The 22,536-nt window shown below is 51.0% G+C and overlaps 1 protein-coding gene across 1 annotated transcript in view; it reads right to left on the bottom strand.

The window, feature by feature from the left end:
- Positions 1–1,359: 1,359 nt before the first annotated feature.
- Positions 1,360–22,536, bottom strand: part of LOC121442510 (plexin domain-containing protein 1-like) — a 55,553-nt gene continuing 34,376 nt past the window's right edge. Inside the window, exons 8-14 of the mRNA XM_041644109.1 lie at positions 18,314–18,409; positions 16,168–16,249; positions 11,686–11,746; positions 9,773–9,905; positions 6,973–7,008; positions 4,475–4,635; positions 1,360–2,598 (exon numbers count right to left, since the gene is read on the bottom strand). Coding sequence (XP_041500043.1) covers positions 2,479–2,598; positions 4,475–4,635; positions 6,973–7,008; positions 9,773–9,905; positions 11,686–11,746; positions 16,168–16,249; positions 18,314–18,409 — 689 coding nt within the window. The 3' untranslated portion in view covers positions 1,360–2,478. The remainder of the gene's footprint in view (positions 2,599–4,474; positions 4,636–6,972; positions 7,009–9,772; positions 9,906–11,685; positions 11,747–16,167; positions 16,250–18,313; positions 18,410–22,536) is intronic.

Here is a 22,536-nt window from a genome sequence, read left to right on the forward strand (position 1 = left end):
ACAGATGGTTGTGAGCCACCATATGGTTGCCGGGAATTGAACTCAGGACCTTTGAAAGAGCAGGCAATGCTCTTAACCACTGAGCCATCTCTCCAGCCCTCTTCAGCTCTTTTTGGTGTAAACACACAGGTCTGCCTGTTTTCAAATGTCTCTAAGTCCCTTCAAAAGTAACACCTTGGGGCCAGCCAGGCTGGCTCCGCCCAGGCTAACACATCATGACTTTGTTTCCCCACCTGCAGTGGAGAGAAGCAAGGTGTCCCTACCTCCCTCCTGTTTCCCTGTTTCAGGAACCCAGAATGGTTACCCAGGTTCAAAGTTGAAGAAGTGTGACAGAATTTGGGTGGGGGCAGAGTGTGCTGTGTCCTCCCCCCACACACACACTAAGTTTACATCATGAGTTTTTCCATTAGTCGACCATTCTGGTTGGGTTTTTTTTCAACTTGACACAAGCTATAGTTATTGGGAAAAGAAACCTCAGCTGAGAAAATGCCTCTATCACCTCTTGTAGGCAGGTCTACAGGGCATTTTCCTGATTAACGGTTGATGTGGGAGGGCCCAGCTCACTATGCATGGTGCCCTCTCTGGACTGGTGGTTCTGGGTGGCATAATAAAATAGGCTGGCTGGGCGGTGGCACATGCCCTTAATCCCAGCACTTGGGAGGCAGAGGCAGGCGAATCTCTGTGAGTCTGAGGCCAGACGGGTCTACAGAGCGAGCTCCAGGACAGGCAGGACTATTGCACAGAGAAACCCTGTGGAGATGGGGCAGAGAGCAAGCCACAGGGATTAAGCCATTAAGTAGCACTCCCCATGATTTCTATACCAGTTCCTGACTCCAGGCTTCTGCCCTGATTACCTTTCATAAGGGTCTGTGAGCTTTTCCAAGTTACATTTGGTGATGGTGTTTAATCGCAGCAATAGAAAGCAAAGTACAGCACCATCTCAGACCCAGTGGCCCTTGGTGTTTTGCTGGTTGGTCACTGGCAAAGACAGTGCAGGGCTGGGTGCCCAGGTCACACGTTTGGCTGTCTCCTCATGGATGCAAGGCACTCCACCCTGCTTCACGGTCCCTTTCTCAAGCCCCTCCCACAGCCCCTGTCCCCACAGCCCCTGTCCCCACAGCCCCTGTCCCCACAGCCTTCTCTCCTTTGGTTTATGAAGGAGAGCAGGCACCAACATATTTCTGGTTCTGTTTGTCACCGGTGTCCTCTCATGGGTCAATTGTGGAGTGGCTGGACTTTTCTGGACCGGATGTATCCAGGTATCTGCAGACAACCTTCCCTCCTCCCACTGACCCACCTGGAGCTCAGACTTCTTTTCGGGTGCTTCCTTACATGCACAGGAACTGTGACAGAGTGGAGGAGGCTGTGACATATTTATTGGCTGATGGTAGTTATTTGGAGGGAGGGTGAGCGCTGGATTTTCATCGTCCTTTGGAAGCAGATGTGCCCATCAGAGGGACAGAAGTACCTTAAAACCAGGCTAAGTAGGGAGGCATGAACTCCAAGCCCCCAAAGCTCTTTGCAGAGCTGGAGAGCTGGAGGCTGATTTCCAGGTCAAGGTCCCTCCCTCCCACGCCAGGTTTTTCTATTCCTCACCTTCATGGCAACTGTGCTTCCACAGGCTCCAACTGGAGCTCCCTGCTGAGGCAGGGCTGTCTCAAAGAAACCTCTAGCCCCCTGTTTGTTTTTTAATGGCTACAAACCCTCCCAACCCAGGTCAGTCAAGGAGAAATATGAGCCAGGTGAGTTGCTTCTCCCTTTGAAGGAAACTACTGGCATTGACAACAGGCCAGACCAGCAAATAAAGCGGGCACCAGGCACATGGGGGAGTAAGCACCCCACTCATTACTGGCAGCCATGCAAGACCGGCTTGCAAGGTGAAGGCTGAGGAACAGGGCGGGGTGCAGCCTGGGCTGCAGGCTGCATGTTCTGATGTCGGCCCTGGGTCTCTGCAGAAAGGATGAAGCAAAGGACCAAGGCCAGAAAACAAGAGTTCCCCAAGGTTTTTTTTTTTTTTTCTCGCCCCTCATTTGGTTTGTCTCAAGGGATAAGAGCTCTCTGACGGAGGGCACCCCTTCTTCAGGCTTCCAGAGCCACAGGGTTTGGAGTCAAGGGCACTGACTCCATAGCTAGGAAGACCACCCCTTGAGTCTACTGACCCTAGAATACAGTAGCCCCAGAAGGGCTTCAGTGGCCAGGCTGTCTCCAGTGAGGAGGGGCACTGCTAAAAGCTGCAGCGCAGATCATCGAGAGACCCCAGAAAGGAGGCTTCTTCCACCGGAACAGGGAACTCTGAGGTTAGTGTTCCTTTGCGTTGCTGTACCCCTTTTTTCTGGGGTGTGAGGACCAAACTATAGTTTGGGCACCATAAGTCATCGTCTTCCTGGCCCAAGGCCAGCTCAGAGGAGGCCGGGAAAAATCCCTTCTCTTTGCTGTGACTTGCTTTCACGCCATCCCCAGGTCTCTGGCCTGATGTGCTCAGCACTGCTCGGCCTCCATGAAGCCCTCCTTCTCGTGGCCCGAGGGCTCCACCTCTGTGTAGGTGGAGTGGCTGGGGTGGTTGCGGAACTTCATGGCTGGCCAGTGGTAAGGTCTCCGCTGTAGAGACATGGAAGCAAAGTCAGCGAATACCACCTCTTCATCAGACTCCCCTCCCCTGAGGGCAAGGTTTCCTCTTTTACTTTACTTTCTTTCCTTTTTTTTTTTTTTTTTTTTTTTTTTTTAAATTTTCGAGACAGAGTTTCTCTGTAGTTATTGGTACCTGTCCTGGAACTAGCTCTTGTAGACCAGGCTAGCCTTGAACTCACAGAGATCCACCTGCCTCTGTCTCCTCTGTCTCTCTCTCTCTTTTAAGATTTATTTATTTATTATGTATACAACATTCTGCCCGCACGCCAGAGGAGGAGATCTCAGTACAGATGGTTGTGAGCCACCATGTGGTTGCTGGGAATTGAACTCAGTCAGTGCTCTTAACCTCTGAGCCATCTCTCCAGCCCTGCCTCTGTCTCCTGAGTGCTGGAATGAAAGGTGTGCACCACTACTGCCTGGCAAGGTTTCCTCTTATAAGGGTTTTGAAGGAATGGGGGCTCAGGAATGGGGGCTCAGGAATAGGGACTCACTGTGGAGAGACACCTAGTAGTTGGGGCCACTACTCAGCAAGATTCCTCTCAAGTAAACCCGCAGCCACTAGAAACCCAATATAGTCCTGGCTGGTCCAGAACTCTCTATGTAGACCAGGCTGACCTTGAATTTGCAGCAATCCTCCTGCTTATACCTCCCAAGTGTTGGGATTATAAGTGTGCAACGCCTTGCCCGGCATTTTGAGAAGCAGGTTTGGAAGGAACACATTTTATTCATCATTGTGTGGTTTGCAAAACTGAGCTAGAAGCTTCAACAGCAGACTGGAGACACGAGACTGTAGGAAGGGATGAAGCAGGCTGCAGATGTCCAAATTATCTAGGAGACTCTGAAAATGCCAAGAGGGCCTGCTAGATAGCACAGGTCCTGCATCAGAGTCCATGGGAAACCAAAATGCATATGCCCTACCTTGACCCCACCCTTCCAAGTCCTTGTGGCCTAGGAACCACTGGTTCTTGGTGATACCCAGGTAGGCTATAAATTCAGAACTGGAAAGATGCTGTTTCATTTTAAAAGGCTGAGGGAACCTCTCAGGCCTCTGGGGAATGAGGTCAGTGGGCTTGTGACCCAGGTAGACCCTGGTGTATCAGATGAACCCCTCTGGAACCGTCTCAAATGGTCCTTCTTAATCAGGGTTCTGGGGACATTCACTCTGATATACGACATAAGTGCTGTTGGGTTCACTGAGGGGCACTATCTGCTTGTGACCCCCTAGAGGACAGGGCCAGGTCATCTTCACATCCTCAGACATCATTGTCGGGGGTGTGCATGGGTCTCTGGGAATGTCTTCACCAGTCGGATGGGAGCCAGACATTACTGAGCTCTGGCTTGTTGAGGCTTACTTCCTATGATCTACTTCTGTCCCCGCTGGGTTCTGGACCATCAAACCTGCAGCGTCCCCAGCTAGAGCTGCCTGAGAGTACAGCCCTCATGAGCATTTTGGCTTGTTGGCTATCACCTATGAAGCCCACAGAAGCAGGGAAATATGTTAGCTCCTTCATGACTCTGAATACGTTCAAAATCTCAAATTTGGGTACGAGAAGCTGTAGGTCATTAGGGGACAGCCCCCAGCCACTAATAGGGCACCTATGACATTTCTGACCAGCCTCCTCTAGGGGCTTTCCTAACCTCACAAGTGGGAAAGGAGGGAGACCATGCCCTAGGGAGGGAGAGCACTGATGCCAGGTCCCAGGATGATGGGATGGAGTGGAGGAAAGTTCCTCAGGGAGGCGAGGGATGGCATGGGATGGAACGGGACAGAATGGGTTCCGAATGGTGAGGGAAATCCAGACGTGGAAGCTCGCCCGTAGCAGACGCGGGCAAATTCCACACTAACCTCGATGAAGAAGAGCGCAGCATTGGAGTTAGGGTGGCCGCTGATGTAAATCCCAGCCAGGATGATGGCTGCTACCAGGAGCACAGCCAGCACGATGCCCACAATGGTGCCCAGGTGCACAGGAGGGCCCTTGGTCTTCGGGGACAAGTTGTCTTGAAGTCCTGTGGAGATGACAAAGAGAAGCTGGGCCTCAGAGCCTTGGGTTCTGACAGGGTCCCCGAGATGAACACCCCAAACACCCACACTTTCAAACCCACAGAGAGGTACGGTGAGAGTTGGTGGGATGTACATAACAACATGAACGTCCTGGCACCTTTGATGCGTTTTTTTAGAATCATTTAGAAGCTTCTCTTAAGTTATAGAGAGGCCACATCAGTAAGCACTTCTGAGAAACTCGCAAAGGGCACGTGATAGTTAGGAGAGATTGGGAGCTAACAAGATGGCTCGGTGGGTAAAGGTGCTTGCTGCTGAGCCTTGTAACTTGAGTTTGATCCCTGGGAACCACATGGTGGAAAGGAGAGAGCTGACTCCTGCGAACTGTTCCCTGATCTCCAGAGGGAGGGTAGCATGTGTTCACAGACTTCGCACACGAAATAAATGTAATTTTAAAAAACTGGGATCCTAGCTCTGAGTGTGGTCTCAAAGGCCCGTAATCTCAGAAGTTAGGAGAAGACAAGAGGGTGAAGAATTCAAGATCGCATCCTCACCTACGTGGTGAGTCTGAACTCAGCCTGAGTTTGGTGGCACATGCCTTTAATTCTGGCACTTGGGAGGCAGAGGCAGATGGATCTCTGTGAGTTCAAGGTCTACAGAATGAGTTCCAGGACAGTCAGGATTATACAGTAAGAACCCTATCTAAATAATCATAATAATAATAGTAACAACAACAATAATAATGATTAAAGAGAGATAGGGAATCTAGACTGGCTTCAAACCTATAATCTATCACATTTTAGCTATGTGACTTTGGGTACATTAGCCTCTGTGAGCCTGTTATCACCTTTGTAGGACAAGGACAATAGCTGTCTAGCTGGGGGTTACTGTGCCATGCATAAAATGACAGAACTCATGCGAAGCCCTGAGAACCTCGCCCAGCATCTCGGAAATCCTGAACTAGTATTAATCGCTTTGATAGCAAGCAACCATAGTTATCTTGTTTCTGGCTGTTGCCTGTGGGATGGTAGGATTACTATCTAGCTCTTAAGAACCACGGGGTCCACTGTGAAATGAGGGTCCCATTTTGCCTGAAGTCAGTGGGATGAGCCAAACCCTCCACAGGAACCTACAAACTGCTGTTAGAGAATATCTCAGGCATTTGAAATATATCCAAAGGGTCATCCAAATTCACCCTTTCTTTTATGTCTAAAGTAACAGAAACACAGAGATGTCATGCCATTTGCCTAAGGACACACAGACAGTGTCGGATGCTGGGAAGGCGGGTTCCCTAACATTACCTGAGGTGGGTATTTCTGGCTCCCCTACCTAGTGTGGAGGAATGAGCTAAAAAGACAGAGGTGAATGTCAGCAATGGAAACGCCCAATCCTCCTCACGTGGCTCTCGGGTGGGAAGGGGAACTGGAGCGTGAGGCCTTCGACAGGACATTGACTGCATCAGGATTCTTGCTCACCCCATTTGTCTCTGCCGGGCACTGTGTACACAGAAGAAACCCAGGACAGAGACTATCCGGGCCACTCTAGTGATGCTGTGAAGTGGAAACGTTGAGGGCACACACCCAGGCTAGCCTCTGCTGACTTGGTGGTTCGCCATCGGCCTCTAGCCTGCTGTGATACTCTGATCTGGGTTGTGGTGGATGAGCACGTAGCACAAGCTGGAAGAGTCTGGCCCGGTTCCTTCCCCCTCACACACACCAAGCTTCTCAAACTTAAGGAGGGGAAGAATCGTGTCATCTCCACTGGGAGGTATGCCAGACTGCGCTGTGAAAAAGGAGGCTCTCCCGCTGGACTCCCAAGGACACCCCCAGCCTGGAGCTAGAAAGGCATTCCCACATCCATCCTTGTTGGGCCACAGCAAGAGGGGGGCTTTCCACGACCAGAGAACATTCTCTCTGAGGCTGGTGGTAGCCCCCCTCTGGGACCTCTACAGATGGGCATGGACAACAAACACTTGCATGCTCTTTGCCTGGGAGGGAACCTGAATGTTGAGGAAACTGCTTGCCCCATATAGCTGAGGCCCACAGGGGAGCAGGTCCCCCTGTCACAAGCCCCCTGTCCCCTGCCGAGTGGCACCAGGTCAGCCACTTCCTCAAATTCTTTCCAGGGCAACAGACACAGGAGGCTCCTGGCTGAGACAAGAGGGGTCTAGAGTAGACGTGTTCCATTGACCAGGGGTCTATGGTGGCAGACCTGCCAACCTCCTGTTCAGCCCGAGGCCTGAGACCCTCGTGGTTTGCTCTTCTCCCTCCCCCACCGCTGTGACTCCTCAGGGTGGACCCCCATCCATTCGTCTGGTGAAGAGGGACAGGCAATTCTGTACTCACCGTCTCCTCCTGCGTAGGAATTCAGCTTGGTGTCATCTTCAAAGAGGAGAGAAGGAGCAAGATTAGTGGATCATTCAGACTTTGTCATCCCAGGTTTAGATGGAACATTAAGGAGCTGTCCTTTCCAAACTTTCCGTTTAGACAGGGGAGATGTCCTGCCCAAAACTATATAACAGTGTAAGGGATGATTGGGACAACCCAGCTTTTCCTATCTGTGTTGTTCATTCAACAAAAATGAATGTTTACTATGGGCTGGGCAGCTGCGGATAGCGTTAGGGAGACCACAGATAATGGATGGACATGGTCCCCACCCACATGGGGTAGGAAGCAGAGGGGCAGTTAAACACACACAATACCAGGCTGTAGCTCAGTCACTGAGCACATGCCAAGCATGAGACATGTGGGAAGTTCTGGATTTAGGCTCTAACACGTGCACGCGCGCACACGCACACACACACACACACACACAAATAAACAAACAAAAACCTCCCAAAACTATAAATAAATAAACTTCACATGATGAAGCTATCTCTGCAGGCCTCACCCAGATCATGGGAATCAACAGTTTCCCAGAGGGAGGAAGTGAGTCGTAAACTGGGAAGCAGGGAAGACAGGACAGCCCCCAGTCAAAGAATTTGCCAGCTGTGTATACAGGTGGGCGGAGAGAAGAAAGGGGCCAGGCAGCTGGCTGGGATGCTGTATGGAAATCTTGCCTGGCCTTCTAAGGGGCAGCCGGATGCTGTGGAAGGTTTACAGTGGTCCCCCGGTTTGCTGGCAGACTCCTGGGACTGCAGTAATTTCAGCTCCCTCTCTATTGCTCAAGGTGTACACCAGCGGCTTTCTCAGTCTGTTCCGCGGTCAACCTTCTTCCTGGGGTTTTGCCACAGGAGGCAAAGGGAGCCAGGAGTTCCGTGTCTGAGAGTCCCATAGCACTGCAGGCTGTGGCTCTAACCACTTCAACTTGAAACCGTCTTAACGGCACCACAATTTATAGCTTTTCATCCATCTTCCTGCTGGACCTCCACAGTTCAGGCTGCTGGAGACTCTTAGTGGGTACCGTGTTTGTGCACTGGCATTTGAGGCCCTAGTGGTCTCTTAAATGTCACAGCTACACACTGCAGAGGAAGCTGCTGAAAGTAGCTGGAGAGATGCTCAAGGCCCTTCAGAGCCCTGGTCCTTCCCAGGCTGAGCTGCTGAGCCATTGTCGCTTCTGCCTCCTTGTCTATCATCCCCAAGCCTCCCCCAACTGCCCCCTCCACTGCATCACCACAGAAAACCCTGCAGAGCTGACCTGGGAGTCCCATCCTCTGCCGAAAACTTTGGTATTTGGTACATTGTCGAATTTTTAGATTAATTTTGATCTTTATAAACACCGCATTGAACTATTTATCTCAAATATTACTTTTGGGCGTTTAGGAGCCTCCTTTAACCCTCACCCAAGCCGAATGCCCTGCTGGCCTCTCATTAGTCCAGATACTGCCGCTTCTCAGGGGACAGTTTGTGTGTACTCTGTGCCTCACTGTCCTTGACACCCGCTTGTCTGCAGCACTGGGATCCCCAAGTGCTTCCACATCTACTCTGTCTGCTCTCCTGGGGTTCTGAGGCATCAAAATGTAGATAACGGAAGAAAACCATAAGAAATACATATGCTGGGGCCCGGAGAGACGGCTCAGCAGTAAAGAGTGCTTGCTGTCCTTCCAGAGGACCTGAGTGCCAGGGTTTCTCACCTGGAGAAGAGAGTTCACATCGAAGGAGGTATTGCTGGCCACACATCCTGCCCCGCCCCTTCCCTGACTGCAGGCTTGTGCAGTGGAACCACTCCCACCCTCAGGGAAGGTGTCAGGAGAGACTTCAGGTTCGGCTATGTGAGCCCTGACTCCTCTCTTCAAAGCTCCCATCATGCTGTTGTCTGTCTGTCCATGGCATCAATAGCTCTTCCAATAAACTCCATACCCCCAGCCATCATCTCGGCATCTCTTGGAGACCTTTCACTACAGCCCAGCCCACACCTATCCTGGTGGACACGAGTGTTCCAGTCTGTCCTACAGAGCCATTGACAGTGGAAGGAAGCCATCTTGCCAGGCTCGTGAAGTATGACGTGGCTCTCCAGTCAGAGGAAGGAGGATGCAGCAGCTATTAAGCTGATAAAGCACATATACCACAGTTGTTCTTAGGCACACGATCAAGATGCAGTTGGCCACCTGATGGATGGCTAGGATTGTCCAGTGATTGGAACCATAATCCCAGTTAAACTCTTTCTTGTATAAGTTGCCTTGGTCACAGCGTTTGGTCACAGCAATAGAAAAGTAACTAATATACCCTGTCTCAGTAAAATAAGAAAAAGAGGAGGGCTAGGCATGTACGGTAGTGACGGAGTGTTTGCTTGGTATCGTGGTAAGGCCCTGGGCTTGATCTCAATACCAGAAGAAGGGAAAAAAAATGAAGGTTATAGAAAAATAAAATCAGACAATCGTCCCTCACCACTGATTACATGGACAGAGATGTTGTTCTGTAGTATAAGTAGCCTCGCGGGTTCTGCAAGGTTACTATTAAGATGGGGTGCTCTAATATCCATTTCCCCTCTCTGAGGGGATCTCTATCTCCCCACGGTCAGTCTTCCCAGCGGTCAGAGCTTCTCCTCTATTGGCTCCCACTTCTCACCAGCAAGACAGCTATGCTGTCTGAGCCTCAGTGCGCCGTCAGCGAAAGACCAGGGCAGACCCTGTCCTGTGACACAGTCCCTGTCAGGAGCGGGCAGGCTCTTCCGGGGTGTCTCTGTGCCCCAGGACTTGTGTCTTACCTTCTGTGGTGAGGCTGTCGATGAGGAGGGAGGAAGAGGTGGTGCGGTCCCCATCGAAGGGGCCGAAGGAGCTGTCGGGGGAGGCTGAGTAGTGGCCTTCATCCTCGAAGTCCTCGCATGTCCTGCCCTCTGCCTGCAAGAGACCCAGTGCTGCTTCCGGACACAGCCAGTCCTGAATGCATCCAAACCTGACACTTACACTCAGCTACTTGGGAGGTGGAGCAGGGGGTGGGCTGGGAGCGGGAGTGGGGGTGGGGGGGACTGAGTCCAGGAGTTCAAGGCCAGTCTGGTCATCAGAGGGAGACCCTGTCTCAGAAAATAACTAATATTGAATCTTCCACTTTAATGCGACTTATCTCACAGGGTAATTTATCTGCCAGCGCTTCAAACCATTCTCTGAGGAGGGCTGAGATGCCAATCTTTTTCTCTGTGTCACAGTCCTGGCTGTTCTGGAACTCACTCTGTAGATCAGGCTGGCCTCAAACTCACGGAGACACCTTCCTTTGCCTCCCAAGTGCTGCTATTAAAGGTGTGTGCCACCACCACTTGGCAAGAGGTCAATCTTAAATAAATAGATAAAATCTTAACAGTCCCTGGCTGGGTGCCAACACTCAGAGGCAGAGGCAAGGGGATCTCTGTGAGTTTGGGGGCATCCTGGTCTAAATAGTGAGTTCCAGCACATCCAGGACTACATAGACTTTGTCTCAAAACAAACCAAACCAAAATAAATAAACAAATGATAATATCTTAATAGTAAACTAACAGCCAATATCAGATATGGCTGGCTTCTCCACCCATTTATCAATTTAGTGTATGTTATCTATTTAGAGTATGTGACCGCCACAGGAAGCACACGAAAGTCAAAGAACAAACCGCAGGAGTCTGCTCTTGTCATCTATCATGTGGGTTCCAGGAATTGAACTCAGGTTCTGAGCCTTGGCAGCAGGCACCTTTCCTCACTAACCCATTTTGCTGCCCCAATTATTTTTTTCCTAAGTCAGAGAAAGATGAGAACATGGCAGGGAAGCCTGAGGCCTCGTGTTTAAACATTGAGCCTGGTACTTTGTCGTGGTGAAGATCAGGCCAACTCTTTAAACTTCTCTGTGCCTCAGTTTCCCCTCTTGTCAGTGAGGGCCTTGGTCCCCAGGTTTTTGAGTCATGTTTAATAAGAGCAGTGAAGTGTGCCTGGCTTAGAGCAGGAAGCCGCGTGAGTTCGAGGCTAGCCCAGATCACAAAGGGAGGCCTATCTGAGAGGGCACGGGAGAGGGGTGGTACCCGGATAACATCACCTGTTCGTGCCCACGTGAAGTTTTTCTAGAGTCTAGAGCAGTGGATCTCAACCCGTGGGTCGCGTCCCCTTAACAAACCTCTATCTCCAAAAATATTTACAGTTCATTAATAGTAGGAAAATGACAGCTATGAAGAGCAATGAAATAATTTGATGGCTGGGGTCTCCACAGCACGAGGAACTGTATTAAAGGGTCGCAGCATGAGGAAGGTTGAGAACCACTGGTCTAGAAGGAACCTGGAACCTGGATAGGAATCCAAGTAGGAGGTTCCTGGAACAAGCCCCCTCACTCTCAGAATGACCGCCTCCCTCAAAATCAGAAGGGATAGAGTGACAGTGGCCCCCAGAAGAGTCGGTTGTGGCCAAGGTGAGTCATAACACCCCTTCCTCTGCAGTAAGACCTGCTCACGGACACATCACTAGCTCGACTAGACTGGAGGGCTCAACGAGCCCTGGAAAACCCTCCAAAGTGGCTCAGAGAAGAACAGAAAGCCTATCTGGGGTGAAGGGGAAGATGAGGCCGTCACAAACCAAAGCCAGCTTGAGGAGCGTTATCTGGGGCAGAGTCCTCTGGCAGCATCCCTTCTCCCAGCAGGGACTAGAGCAGATCACTCATGGGTCTCACCTCCTGGGCACAGCCGTAGGCCAACCACTCCTGGCGGTAGCGGTCAAAGCCGCTGGAGCATCTATAGGGGAAGCAAATACGGAGATGTGAGGGGTTCGGAAGGGAATCCCTCCCCTCTCGCTTACCCCTCTACTCATTAACAGTCCTGCAAGGGTAGTAAGGGGAGGGGTTCAGCTCCAGGCTGGCTGGCTAGGCTCCAGAAGGCCACTGCACAGGTGCCCTGGGCAGGAGATGATTATGAGATTTGCATGTCCTCTACTTAGATTTTCATTATGAGATTTTTATATGAGATTTTCATTATGAGATTTGCATGTCCTCTACTTCTTCCTTCTGCCCCAGCTTCCCAGATCAAGGCTTTCTCTGCCCAGCAGTGTCTGTGTGTGCAGGACCCTGGATGCTCTCAGGGTCCTTTCAATTCTGTACTGAGAATCTGGGGTGTCCATGCCTGTGCTTTCCATTGGAGAAAACCTTGTTCAGTCAGGTCTCTCCATCACTACTGAGGCATCAGATTATGTAATGTAGCCAACTCCCTCTGTGTAATCACAAGACAGCAATAAGAACGGTGTCAGAGACTGACATGGGTCTCTGGAGAGGACAGGAGACACCAAGGATTTTCCTAGGGAGAGGGTGGGGCACACGCATGAACCCGAGCTCGTTCTTCGCAGCATCCTGTTTGAATTTCCATTCTTCGTTATTGCTGCCAGAAGAAGCCACTAAGCCTAACACGACCCAAGCATATCGCCATGGAAGAATAACATCCTAAACCACGAGCGCAGAGAAAGAATTCTCAGCGAGTTAATCCAGTCCGAGCAGCTGCCATGTGCCCACACCAAAGTGAGATCAAGGTGATGTTTCCAGAGGGCCATCCAGTGAGGCCTCCAGAGGCTAAGCTGGCCCAGCCACCATCCTCTCCCTTTTTAGGGGATGGAGGACAAAGAGCAGTCTGCAGGCTGGAACTCAGGCTTCTTTGATGATGCTGCAGATTCTTTTAAGACTAAGTTGAGCCAGGTGGTGGCAGTGGTGAACACCTTTAACCCCAGCTCTCTGGAGGCAGATGCAGGAAGACCTCTGAGTTCAAGGCCAGTCTGGTCTACAGAGTGAGTTGCAGGACAGTCAGGGCTACACAGAGAAACCTAGTCTCAGAAAACAAAACAAAACCAAAACCAAAATACAAAAGACTGAATCTTCATGCTGGTTGTGGTAGTGTATGCCAAAGAAGCAGCTCAAGGCCATCCTGGTCTACATAGCAAGTTCCAGACAAGAGGACCCAGGTTCCATCCCCAGTCTGTGCCTCCAGTTCCAGGGGATCCCATGCCCTCTTCTGGCCTCCAAGGGCTCCAGGAATGAACATGGTACACAGACATACGTTCAGGAAAAACACCCATATTCACAAACAAAACAAAACAAAACAAAACAAAAACAACAAAAATCAAAAACTACCCCAACCCTGAGTCTCCCATTTAGGTTTAACGGCACATGTTAAGTCTCAGGCTAGCCAACACTGCCTCGGAGAAGAATGTGAGAACGGGCCATTTACTGAGTGTGTCTTGAATATCTGGTGCAGTCTGCCACTGTACCAGGCTCATCTCAAGGAACCCTCCCAATGACATGGTAAGATGAGAATTACGACCATCATCTCCTGGGCAATTCCAGGGCTAAGGCCACCACAGACTCCACTGTGAGTCAAGGGGACAAGTGGGGATCAGGGTAGGATAAAAGGAAACTACCTGCCGTGGTCCATGAAGGTGTTCTTTACAGAGCATGGGAGCAGGGAGGCCCTGAGTGGCTAAAGAAGGTAGAGTGAGTGGGGGAGAGGGGAGAAGAAGCCCACTGGTGTCCCCAGTGCACTGGCCCTGCCCTCTGGCTTTTCAGGGAAATGGGATCAGCTCTCATTTGGAGCTGAGGCTCCAGAGAGCTGGCTGCTGGAAGTTTTTGCTGGAGGGAGTCCAGCGCCGTGGGTGTCTGGCTGGGATGGGTGGTTTCAGCTCCCTTGTACCCTCTACTGAGGCATTCCTGTTTTGTCACAGAGATAGAGCCCACCACCGAAGCCCCTACATTTCCCAACCTGGCCAGCATCTTTACATTCGGGGGCTCCAGCTCCTATTCCACCATCTCGTCGCTAGGTTTGGGTGTGGCCACTCACTGGGGGTGGTGAAGGGAGGGTTTGCTTCGTCTGACCCATTTTCCTAGGGCTCAGCACGAGCTGGATACTGAGTCATGCCTGGCAGCAGCCCCCAGATCCCAGGGATCATGTGAGGTCATCTCAAGTATCACCCCAAGGCTCAGAAAATGCTGCTCAGCTTTGAAAATGCATGAGATGAATTAAAAAATCAGGCTCCTGGGATCTTGTTCCCTGGGGATCACTACACAACTGAAGGTAACCTTGAACTCCTGCTGGTCCTGCCCCAGCCTCTCAAGTTCTGGGATTATAAGCAAGTGCCACCATGCCCAGATAGCTTTTTTTTAAAAATGTATTTTATTTTTATTTTACATATATGGATTTTTTTGCCTGTGTGTCTGTCTGTGTACCACATGTGTGCAGAGCCTGCAGAAGTTGGAAGAGGGCACCAGATCCCTGGAATTGGAATTGCAGACAGTTGTAAGCTATTGAATGCTGAGACTTGAACCCTGGGTCCCTCTGGAAGAGCAGCCAGTGCTCTTAACAGATGAGTCATCTCTCCAGCCCTGGGCTGGCTTTTTAAGTTTTGGTTTGGTTTTGTTTTGAAGCAGGGCCTTAATATGTAGCCTTGGATATCCTGGAACTCACTATGTAGATCAGGGTAGCTTTAAATATAGATATCCACCTGCCTCTGTGTTCTTCTTTTTTTCTTTTTCTTTTCTTTTCTTTCCTCTCTCTTTCTCTTCCTCCCTCCCTTTCTTTTCTTTTCTTTTTTTTTTTTTTGAGACTGGGTTTCACTGTATAACATCCCTAGCTATCCTGGAACTAGCTCCATAGACCAGGCTGGCCTCAAATTCAGAGATCTGCCTGCCTCTGCCTCCCGAGTGCTGGGATTAAAGGTGTACGCCACCACCGCCCGGCTTGCTTCTGTTTTCTAAGTGCTGGGATGAGAAGTCTATACCACCACATCCAGCCCGGTTGCTCTTTTTACCAAGTCTTCTAGGTGGTTCTCACAGTTCACAGGAAGTAAAGCTTTGCTCCCAGAAGACAATTAGGGGGTCTATGCCACCCATTTCCCCTGGGGCTCCGTGCTGCTAAGGGCTCTGGATGCATTTGGTAAAGTGCTATCTAACACCACATGAGCTGCGGTGACAGTGTGTGTGCCCTACCCACGCCTCCCTGAGTCACACACTCTGGACCATTTCATAGGGTAAAGAATTAAGGGAAAGGGAAGGACACACCTCGGGGGCCAAGGTCCCTGGCATCCCATCCCAGCTGCTCTCTGATGGGTGGCTTGGTGTCTCCTGTGACAGGCTGGCAGTCTATAGGATCAAGAGCTTCTATTTCTGCCCTGGGATGCTGGAGAGGAGCAAAGGAAATGCTGACCACTGCACAACCGCTGCTTAGAGGCTTAGAGACTATAATTTTGCAATTTTCAAGATGGCCTTAAAGGCTCTTGGAATTTGTGGGGCTTCCCCCACTCTTAGGAGAGTCAGCGTCCCCAAAGGAGTCCTTTCCCCCATCTCCTGCCACTGTTTATCTTGGCTAGAAGAACTGAGGTTGGATTGATTACAAGCCTAATCGGTGAGGGGATGATTCCAGAACAAGGACTGGAAGATGCGTTGGGTTTAAGAACTGCATCTCATCCAGAATGTCCTGAGCTTCCGATACCTGCAGCATCCATGCTCCTGGTTTTCAGGAAATCTGTGGCAGCCCAAGAGGACAGTGGCGGGGGCCGGGGGCATGGAGCTCACCCAGCAGTGACGAGCTTTACATCATGGCCTGCCACATGCTTATAAATGAGGCTAGAATGCAGGCCTGGGCCTGGCGGTGATGGTACACACCTTCCCAGCACTCGGGAGGCAGAGACAAGTGGACCTCTGTGAGTTTGAGGTCAGCCTGGTCTACAGAGTGAGTTTTAAGACAGCCAGGGCTACAAAGAGAAACCTTGTCTCAAAAACAAAAACAAACAAACAAACAAACAATAACCACAGCAAAAATTCAGACCTGGGGTCTCCCTGGAAATCTTGACACAAGAGCCAGTGATTCTGGAGTGACCACAGCTCTGAAGCCTTGGCCCAGAATGAGCTGGCTTTCCTGGGAGATCTACAGTCTCTGGAGTCTCCAGATGATCTTCCTGAAGCTTGGCCACCCCAGGCCTTACTGTGCCACACAGCCACCTGGAGCAGGTGCAAGCCTTGAGAGAAACTTACTTGTGACATTCTTGTCCTAAAGATCCAGAGCAGCACTGGACAGAGACCCTAATGCCAGCAGACAGTGGGCAGTGTGGCCTGAGACTGTCAGTGGGCCCTGGCCACCCCTCACAGCCCCACCTCACCTCCGTGTGTAACCTGGACACAAACCTCTGTAAGACGTGGCACCAGCTGCAGTTGAAGGTCAGGTTTGAGGACATGCAGGTGTCACAGCTCCGATGTTGGAGGCAGGCTGCAAGAGAGGAAACTGCTGCTGTCAGTATGACGTCACTGCTTCTCCTGAATCCCGTCCTTCCTGGACTGCAGTGCCTCGGACTTGGGTGAGCATGGAAGGTCATTATTGTCTCTCTTGCTTTTGTTGTTATGTTTTGAGACAATGGCTCTCCCTAAGTAGTCCTGGCTGCCCTGGAGTTTGCTATGCAGACCAGCCTGCCCTTAAACTCACAGAAATCCTCCTGCCTCTGCTTCCTGGATGTGCTCATTGGAGAGCCATTCCTCTTTCCCTTTCTTTCTTCTCTCCAGCCCTCCTGGTTATTGGTCCCTGGGATGGCTGGTCCTCATTATCTACTTGACTGGATTGTGGACCCCCTAGAAGAAACACTTCTGAGGGTATCTGAGAGGACCCCACCCAGAGAGGCACAACCAAGGACAAAGATCCACCTTGAATGTGGGTAGAACAGTTGGTGAGTTGAAGCCCAGCGGGTTGGGGACCCAGGAACCCCGACTGCTGACCCTATGTGAGCTGCACTCACCACACCAGTCTCCACTCTGAAGGACTGTACCCTACCCTCCCTTTCTTTCTAAATAATTTATTTTTTTTTTATTTTTAGGTGCATTGGTATTTTGCCTGCATGTTTGTTTTCTGTAACTGGGGTTGCAGACAGTTATGAGCCACCATGTGGGATGTGGGTGCCGGGAACTGAACCAGGGTCCTCTGGAAGAGGAGTTCTTAACCACTGAGCAATCTCTCCAGCCCCTTCCCTTCCTTTCTTAAGCTGCTTTTGTCTGATATTTTGTCACATCAGCAAGAACAATAGCCAATACAGGACACTCATATGTCCTGGGAGTCAGGAATATATAGAAACCGTGGGAGTTTCCTTACCCCATTTCACAGGGGAACCGAGACTTGGCGTCTTGCAGTTAAGAATGGCAGGTCTGGGTTTGAACCAGGGCCTGGCTGAGCCTGGAGTCAGAATGTTCAGTCTGCCCAGCTCCCAGCCTCCCTCCAGTCTCAAGAGACACATTCCCAGGCTGGCTCTGTACTGCTGGGGCAGCTGAGCCTGGAAATTCTTGCTCCTGATTTCTAGGACTTGAGGTTTAATTCCTCCCAAAGACAGAGTCTCCCTATACAGCCCAAGATATCCCTGACCTCAATGCTCTCCTGCCTTAGCATCTCAAAGAGAATTACAGACCAACATCACCATGATCCCAATGTCTACTCTTACAGTGGTCTTTGGGAAACCCCTGTTTCCCAGGCCTTTGGGCTTCTAGCCTCAGTGGAGGATGACTGTGACCTGGGTTGTGTCCTCATCCTCTGACTGCCCTGGGAGAAGACACCTGCCTGAGATCGGGCTGAGATGGGGCCCGGGACTCATGACAAAACTTCCTTTTTCTTTCTCTGCTATCTGTTCCCAGAACTTCCAGGGAAGAGAAAAGTGCTTGGGGTGGGGCAGGGGAGGTTGTAGGAGACACAAGAAATGTCACAGAAGGCTGGTGAACAGCTACAGCCTCAGTTGTCAGCAGGAAGACTCGCGAGACAAGAGAAGGAACAAAATCCTCTAGAAAAATAGGATTCTGGACCCGGGGCAGTAGCACACGCCTGTAGTCTCAGTTCTTGAGAGGCAGAGGCAGGAGGATCACCACAAAGGAGAAACCAGCCTTGGCTACATAGCAAGCTCCATCTCAACCAAGGCTGCCCAGTGAGGTAGTCTCCAGGGACATCTATCTCCTCTAGGGGGAAGAGGGTGAGTAACCAAAGATCTGGAGCCCTGTCCAAGCAGGCTTGGCTCTCTGGGCCTTCAGGTATGTATCCCTAGCAATAGATAGCATTGATTAGACATAAACCTCACCCCAGGCCTGGGTGAGCTGGTCTATGTCAAGGTTGCCACTTCTGTACTCAACTTGGCCTGTGTGGCTCCAACCCTGATTACAGCTTTGCAGGACGGTAAAATTAGGTCCAGAGAAGTTAGGTGACTGTGTCCCCAGGGATCAGAGATAGAGTCTGAGATCAGAAGCCGGCATTTTTTAGTTTAAAGCATGTTCCAAAACAGCAGGTTGCCCGCCCCTCCCTCCTCACTTGGCAATGGGGTGAACTCCACGGCCGACATGTTGGTTATCCTGCTGGAGTCCAGTTCAACGCGGTGGTACTCGAAAATGGTCCGTCTCCGAGACTCTAGAAAAGTAGAGTTTGTCATTCATATCAGGAGCATGTCATTGTCAGAGGTCCCCCAAGCCTGTGCCCAGCACCCCAACTGAGGTTAGTATGCAGCCAGTGAGGAGGAAGTGAACCCGGCAGCCTGGGATGATGGGGCTGAAGCTGCAGGGAGACTGAGTGTGAGGGGCTGACCTTGGGAGGAGAGCCTTCCACTGTGGAAGGCAGGCTGAATCTGGGGCTGACCTTGGGAGGAGAGCCTTCTGTGGAAGGCAGGCTGAACCTGGAGGGAGTCAGGACCTAGGACATCCTCCTCGTGCTTGGGTGGCGTTCACAGCCGCTGCTTATAAGCCCACAGGTTGGTCTAGCCTCTCTTGGTGTCCAGTGCACTCCTGCAGACCTGACTGACTCCTGCAGACCCAGCTGGAGGACTGTTTCCTCAGGACAGAGCACCTAGGCGGCTCTGCTCCACTCAGGTCCAGGGCTTCCCCCACACTACCTTACTAACTTCTAACTGGACAAGTAATGTCCTAACTGTGAACTTGACCCCAGGGAATGCTTGACAAAGGTTCACAGACAGACAGGCTGCCCAGTCTGTCCATGCCCCAGCTCTCCCCTCGTGGTAGAGGCTTAGGCAAGGTTCAGGACCATCGAGAAAGAGAAGCCTTTGCCAGGAGGTGGGCTGTATAGGGAAGTGAGATTGGCCACCTTGCCCAGCCCAGGTGACCTTGGATGAGAGACTTAGGCTCAGTGAGCCACACCAAGAAATTGGTAGAGTTAAACTCTACCAATGGGGATGTTTTGAGACACTGGGGTTTTATTTGTTTTAGTTGTTTTGTGGTTTTTCTTGAGACAGAGTCTCACTAGGTAGCTTTGGCTGGTGGACTGAAACTCAATCTGTTGACCAGACCGATCTTGAACTCACAAAGATCCCTCTGCCTCTGTATCCAGAGAGCTGGGATTAAAGGTGTGCACCCCCACTAGCCCTGGCTTGTTTTGAGGCTTACAGAAGACAAAAACTTGTGAGCTTCTCTTTCCTCTCAGTCCTGACTCATCTGTTTTGTTTTCAGCTGAGATTCTGAGGCCCGTTCCTCAGACCCTTCAAACCCCGCTCTAACCAATGTTTATAAATGAACATGGAGAGGAAGGGTGCCCCACTTGTTCCCTTCTCCCCTCCCTCCCCTCTGATCCCCCGCCCTCCGTCCCCACTCCCCGTTCCCCCATGGCATATTTCATGTCAGAGAACCTCTGCCAACTCCAGCAGTGTCCTCCCACTTTGGCAGTCTCTGTCCTGACCCTTGACTAGCAATCTGAACGTCCTTCCTGCCTTTGCCCTCCAAGCCTCTGCCATCCCCACCGTGCTGACACCCTGCTGGCCCCACCAGAAAGCAAGGCAAGAGGAAACACTGCCGTCCATGTTCAGAGGCAGGCAGTCTTGGGGTCCAGGCAAACACTCTCTCAGGGCAATTCAGAGAACGCTGATCCCAGATCTCCCTCCCCACCCCACTTACCCCAAGCTCACACATCCTACTGGCTCTCTGGGGCTGCTGGGGGACCTTGACCTTCCTTTCCCGCCAGGGAAGATGACCACCCCAGGCCTGGGGCACTTTCCTTCCTTGGGGACTCCTGCTTTGGAGGCAGATGGTTTTTTGTTTTTTTTTTTTTTTTTTGGCAGATGGTTTATAATGAGATCCAGGCTCCTGCTTCTTCCTCCCTTCCCTCCATCCCAGGCTCATCCACAGGCAAACAGTGGCGGGAGGAAGGATCCAGACCTCCAAGGGATTACTGCCCTGTAAGCTCTGACAGAGGTAACATCAGACACCTCAGGCTGAGCTGGAAGGGAGCCAAGACGTACTGTCCCACCATTCATTTCACAAGTGGGGAAACTGAGGTGCAGACACGTTAATCCACGGACAGATAAATTTTTTATAACCACTTTTCCAGCCAAGCCTACCCACAGCCTCAAATAGAAAACACCTTCTGCAGTGGAAAGGGAAAATTGCACAAGAGCCCAGCACCACCGTGAATGCCTTCAATTACTCATCCGGTATGTAGGTGTGGGCACCTGCTAAATCCTGAGCGCCCAGCAATGTGACAGCCACCCCGGGGCCAGTCTAGCCAGCTCATGTCAGAGCTCCCGAATCTGGACGGTCTCATTTGCCGTAGCGCCCTTCTTGAGTTGGTGGGCAGCTGCCACTGCTCACTGCATGTTAGAGGAAGACGTGAGAACAAGGAGATGCTGTGTGCACTATCTAGCTGTATCACATATGTGTCTTCTACATGCTATCATCTATGTATATCATCTGTTCAAAGACAGGTAGCTTTTTTTTTTTTTTAATCCGAGGAGCAGACTTAAAACACAGGATTCAGCTAGGTATCCTGGTACATGCCTGCAATCCCAGCACCCAGGGAGCTACGCCAGGAAGATTGCTATGAGTGGGAGGAACCTAGACCTGCATAGTGAGTACCAGCAAGGGCCACAGAGCAAGACCTTGTCTCAAAAACACACAAACAGCCCCAGGTCCCAGGCCTTGGGAAGCTCCAGAAGGTCCCGGAGTTGTGTGTGAGGTGTATGTGCAGGGGAGTGTTCAGCGGGGGAGAGTATGTGAGTTCTGGCTGATCCCTGAGGTGTAAATGCTCTGGCACCCGCTTTCACCATCCTTACCGGTGTTTCCAAAAGAGATAGAAGGGAACATTTGTGTAACTGTCTTTGAAAGTAAACAATTATACCAGCATCTAAAACTTGGATGATTGTGTTTGTTTTCTAGTGTCTGAGAGTCTCCACTGCTGTGATGAAACACCATGACCAAAAGCATCCTGGGGAGGATGGAGGAGGACAGGAACTGCTTCTTCTCACAGCTTTGTGCCATCCTCCTGTCACTGAGGGAAGGCAGGGAAGGAACTCAAGGCAGAAGCCTGGACGCAGGAGCTGATGAAGAAGCCATGGAGGAGAGCTGCTGACTTGCTTGCTCCCCATGGCTTACTCAACCTGCTTTCTTAGAGAACCCAGGACCACCTGCCCAGGGGTGGCCCAACCCACATCAATCAACAATCAAGAAAATGCAGCCAGGCATAGTGGTACATGGCTTTGGGAAGCAGAGGCAGGCAGATCTCTGTGAGTTTGAGGCCAGCCTGCTCTACACAGTGAGTTCCAGGGCAGCCAGGGCAATGCAGAGAGACCTTGTCTCTAAAAACAAAAACAAACAAAAACAACAAAACCAAACTCTGGGAATGAGGTCTTGCACGTGGGAATAAACCTCTCACTCCTATCAACCCACAGCACTTCCACTTATCACACACACACACACACACACACACACACACACACACACACACACAAATAGCCACCTTCAGCTGGGCAGTGGTGATGCCTGCCTTAAACCCAGCACTCAGTAGGCAGAGGCAGGCGGATCTCTGAGTTCAAGGTCAGCCTGGTCTACAGATCTAGTTCCAGGATAGCTAGGGCTGTTACACAGAGAAATCCTGTCTCAAAACAAAACAAAACTAAACAACAAAACTCAAATAGCCACCTTCATAGACAAATATGTTTGCATATAATAAATACATGCACACAGATTTAATATTGTTTTTTAGTGCAGTGGGCTGAACCTAGGATCTATTCCTACTAGGCAAGCACTCTGCCACTGGGCCACATCCCCACACCCACACAGACTTATGGTTTTTGGGACAGAGCCTCACATTATACCAGGCCGTCCTTGAACTCAGCATCCTGAGTGGTGAGATTATAGGCCTGTGACACCATGCTCAACTTTCCCCATATGGACCTTTTTGACAAAAGACCCCTAGTCATGGGGAAAGAGATGATATGGGTAGCGGGGAGAAGAAGGCAGTTTCCTGTCATTCATGTGTCTGGATGGACACTGAGGCCCAGAACGTGGCCTGAAGGGCCTGGGAACATCTAAATAGAAGATGGAAAATTCTAGTGAGCTTTTGACAGCTCCGTCCCTGTCCACTCTTCCCAGGAGCCATCTCTCCTCGTTCAGCCACCCCTTTGAGGCATGAGGCCTCAAATCTAATGTCAACCTTCCTTCCCTCTTCTGGCTCCACCTGCAGGGTTCAGCTGACTGGATCCCCCCTCAGGCCGAATCACCGATGTCATCTTACCTGTCACACTGGTCCATCGATAT

Source organism: Microtus oregoni, unplaced genomic scaffold (assembly GCF_018167655.1).
Source record: "Microtus oregoni isolate MIOR12 unplaced genomic scaffold, Mior012 000091F_ref0000469, whole genome shotgun sequence".
NCBI lineage: Eukaryota > Metazoa > Chordata > Mammalia > Rodentia > Cricetidae > Microtus > Microtus oregoni.